The 3,162-nt window shown below is 58.8% G+C and overlaps 2 protein-coding genes across 2 annotated transcripts in view; both read right to left on the minus strand.

Moving 5' to 3' along the window:
- VDAG_06209 (kinesin heavy chain) overlaps positions 1 to 1,243 on the minus strand; it is a gene marked incomplete at both ends in the record, with an annotated part of 3,462 nt that extends 2,219 nt beyond the window's left edge. Inside the window, 4 exons of the mRNA XM_009659223.1 lie at positions 89 to 872; positions 930 to 1,049; positions 1,104 to 1,143; positions 1,204 to 1,243. Of these exons, the coding sequence (XP_009657518.1) occupies positions 89 to 872; positions 930 to 1,049; positions 1,104 to 1,143; positions 1,204 to 1,243 (984 nt within the window). The remainder of the gene's footprint in view (positions 1 to 88; positions 873 to 929; positions 1,050 to 1,103; positions 1,144 to 1,203) is intronic.
- Positions 1,244 to 2,120: 877 nt separating this feature from the next.
- Positions 2,121 to 3,162, minus strand: part of VDAG_06210 (uncharacterized protein) — a gene marked incomplete at both ends in the record, with an annotated part of 3,663 nt that continues 2,621 nt past the window's right edge. Inside the window, one exon of the mRNA XM_009659224.1 lies at positions 2,121 to 2,920. Within this exon, the coding sequence (XP_009657519.1) occupies positions 2,121 to 2,920 (800 nt within the window). The remainder of the gene's footprint in view (positions 2,921 to 3,162) is intronic.

Below are 3,162 nucleotides of genomic sequence, written 5' to 3' on the forward strand. Positions count from 1 at the left end.
GGGCTGACGCATACAATCATGACCGTCTGCAGTTTCCGCCGAGGGAGAACTTCAGCAGACGCGTCAGCTTGCTGTTGCGGTAGGGGACGTGGTTCTTCTTCCGGGGATCGCAGAGAGCATTGATGCAGCTTCCGAGCGCGAGCAGCGACTTGTTGATGTTGGCGCCCTCGAGCAGGCGCTCGCCGCGGTTCTTGGTGGCACTCGCACGCTCGCTGCCAGCCAGATCGATGATGCTGAGGGTGGCCATGGTATGCGGCTCGTTGACATCGGCGTTGCGATCTTTTTGGGCAACGTTGATCTGAAGGACAGCGTGGGAGCGGGACGAGGTGGCGTTGGCCTCGGTCGGCGAGACGGTGCGGAACTCGTTACCCCTGACAATCATGTCCATAACCTCCTGCACATCCTTGGGGCGATGGCTCGTCAGGCCAGCGACAGAAACGGCCTGGTTCGAGTCCTCTCGCAGCATCAATCCCTGCTTGCTGCCACCGGGGACGAGCAGGTCGCGAATCGTCTCGTTGTAGATTTCGAGGTAGGAGAGGGTGACCTCGGTCGTCTTTTCTTGGCTGCGGTCGGCGATCTTCTCGAAGAGCTCCTGCATGGTCAGGAAGATGATGCCAGGGTGCTGCGAGGTGCCGGTGATGGTGTGCGTCTTGCCGCAGCCGGTTGCGCCGTATGCGAAAACGGTGGCGTTGTAGCCGTCGAGAACGCTGTCGAGCAGAGTCCGTGTCGTCGCTTCGTACACATCGTTTTGCGTAGCATTGTCGTCGAAGATTCTGTCAAAGGCGAAGACTTGGTCCTTGACCTTTTTGCCGTTGGGCACGACGGATCTCGAGAACCTCTGGACGGGGTTATCTTCGGGAGGATCGAATACTCTGAGAAGGTTGTCAGCTGTTGTGATTCGACGGAACAATCGTGAGATGGCCACGCACAGGCATCGGTCATCGACGACCTTGATCACAGGTCGGATGCCCCTCGTGTTGAGCTTGGGTGTTGGGGCAGCGGCCAGCGAGCCGTCGCCGAGAAAGAGGGTGCCTTCATCGGTGCGCGTCCTGGCAGAGTCAGCATGTTGTGTCGGTTTCATCACTGTATTCGGGGAGACCTACAGTTGCGCCGCTTCACGAATGGTGAAAGGTCGCACTCGGACTGTAGAGTTCACGAGGTCAGCGCATGGCTTGGGGGGGTGTGGTGAGGGAATGTACGGACCTGTGACATTGATGGACGAGGCACCAGGATCGACGACCATCTTGTCCCGCGGTGATGCTGTGCTTCGTGGGATTTGCAGTTCGAGTCCTTAGGATCTGGTCGTCGCTCGGACTTGTCTCTCGTGTTTGGGGAGTTCGAGTCCTGCGACGGCCAAGAGGGGAAGCGGCGGATAGTCGGAGGTGTTGATCAAAAACAAAAAGAGGTCGCAATGTGCAAATATGTACTCATGAGAAGGATGCTGCTTCTCGCGCCTGAAAGCAATGGGGTCGAGGCGGGGGAAAAAAAGAAAACAGACGTGTTGCTTGCTATGCCTTCCTTACCTGGGGCTGGAGCTGGGGCTGTCAAGTTGAAGATGGGGGTTTGAGTGACGAGGTGGAGGTGCTCTGATGTTTTGGCTCGAAAGCTCGCTCTCACGCTCTCACGCCAAGCGGGTATCTCACTCGTCAGTGCTGCTGCGTGCTGCAGGGCAAACGCCCGACGTTTGTTTTGGGCAGGGGTGGCCGGGGGTTGTTAGTGCTGTCGTCCCTGGCAACCGGGACTCAATTTAGCGCCTTGGCCTTGGTGAGGTCCGTCGACCACGTGATCGTTACCCATGTGCCCAGGTACCTAGGTACCTAGGTACCTTCCTAAGGTAAGGTACCTTGCCTTACCCACAATCGAGATACCTAGGTCACTACCACCAGCAACATCACCACCTCCATCATGGCATGCCGGTCCAGCATTCATCACTGCGCTTTGACATCATACAGCAATCCATCATGTTCAGTCCTAGATCATCATCTTAACCAAGGCATACTCATGACCTTCAACGAACTATCGGGGCCAGGCATCAGAACCAGTGCATCCCGACCCAATGTGTCTACAAAACATTGAATTGCTTCACTCGTCATATACATCATGCAAACTCGTCACACCCATCACATCGTCAATGCGGCCGCCAGAACCACCATTAGCGCACTCGTGAAGCCTCCCACCGCCAAGCCGCCAGCACCGTTCGACGCCTCGTTCGACCCATCAGCCTCCTCAGACTCGCCTCCTCCGGGCAACGACGTCCGGTTGTGGTCCACGCCGCCGACAATGCCCGGCGTCGTCGCAAAGGACGTGCCGTTGTAGGACCCCCTCTCGTCCCTGCCGACGAGGAAGCTCTCCGGCGGCCCGAGGTACGAATCGCGCACGCCGCCGAGGTCAATGACAATCTTCTGCACCACAATGTTCGGCAGCAGCGCCCAGATGCGCAGCGTGTAGGCGCCCTCCTGCGTCACGTTGAACGACGATGTCGTGTAGTTGCCCTGCAGGCCCCAGACGGCGTTGGCCACGGCCTGGCCCCAGCCGTCGGGCATGTTGGACCCGACGTTGGGCCCGATCGGCGTCACCACCGTCGGCTCCGGCTGCTCGTCGCCCGCCGGGAAGAGCGCGATCGCGTACTGCAGCGGGTTGTTGTCGCCGAGGTAGTTGGCGCCCGGCGACATGTACACCGTCACGTTGGCCGCCGAGTGGTTCGTGAAGAGGTACACGCTGTACTCGAGCGCCGGGCCCTCGCCCACCTCGAGCTTCTCCGAGTCGAGCGGGTAGAGCCCGACACCCGCCAGCGTGCGCCCGTAGTTCCGGAGCGTGTGGTACGCTGGCGCCGTCTCGTTGCTGTCCTGGCGCCTGCTGACGCTCGTCGAGTTGGAACCCGTGCTGTTCGACGGTGACGATGACGACGATCCGCTTGTGCCTCAAGGATGGAGGGGGGTAGTAGAGGGAGAGAGATAGATATGTGGGCGTTGTGAAGCGGAGAAAGATGACGAAGAAAAATGAGTAGAGAGGTGTAGCAAGTCGCGCGTGTATGAATAAGCGAAGTGAAGCGTTAGGCAGGACGTCGGGAGGCGTGTAGAGGGGTAGGATGGAGGCGATAGTCAGTATCCCTGTGAACGTGAGAAGTTAGGTACTGCAGTAGTATATGGAAGCAGAGATACT

The sequence above is a fragment of the Verticillium dahliae genome, genomic scaffold (genome assembly GCF_000150675.1).
Source record: "Verticillium dahliae VdLs.17 supercont1.13 genomic scaffold, whole genome shotgun sequence".
Classification (NCBI taxonomy): domain Eukaryota; kingdom Fungi; phylum Ascomycota; class Sordariomycetes; order Glomerellales; family Plectosphaerellaceae; genus Verticillium; species Verticillium dahliae.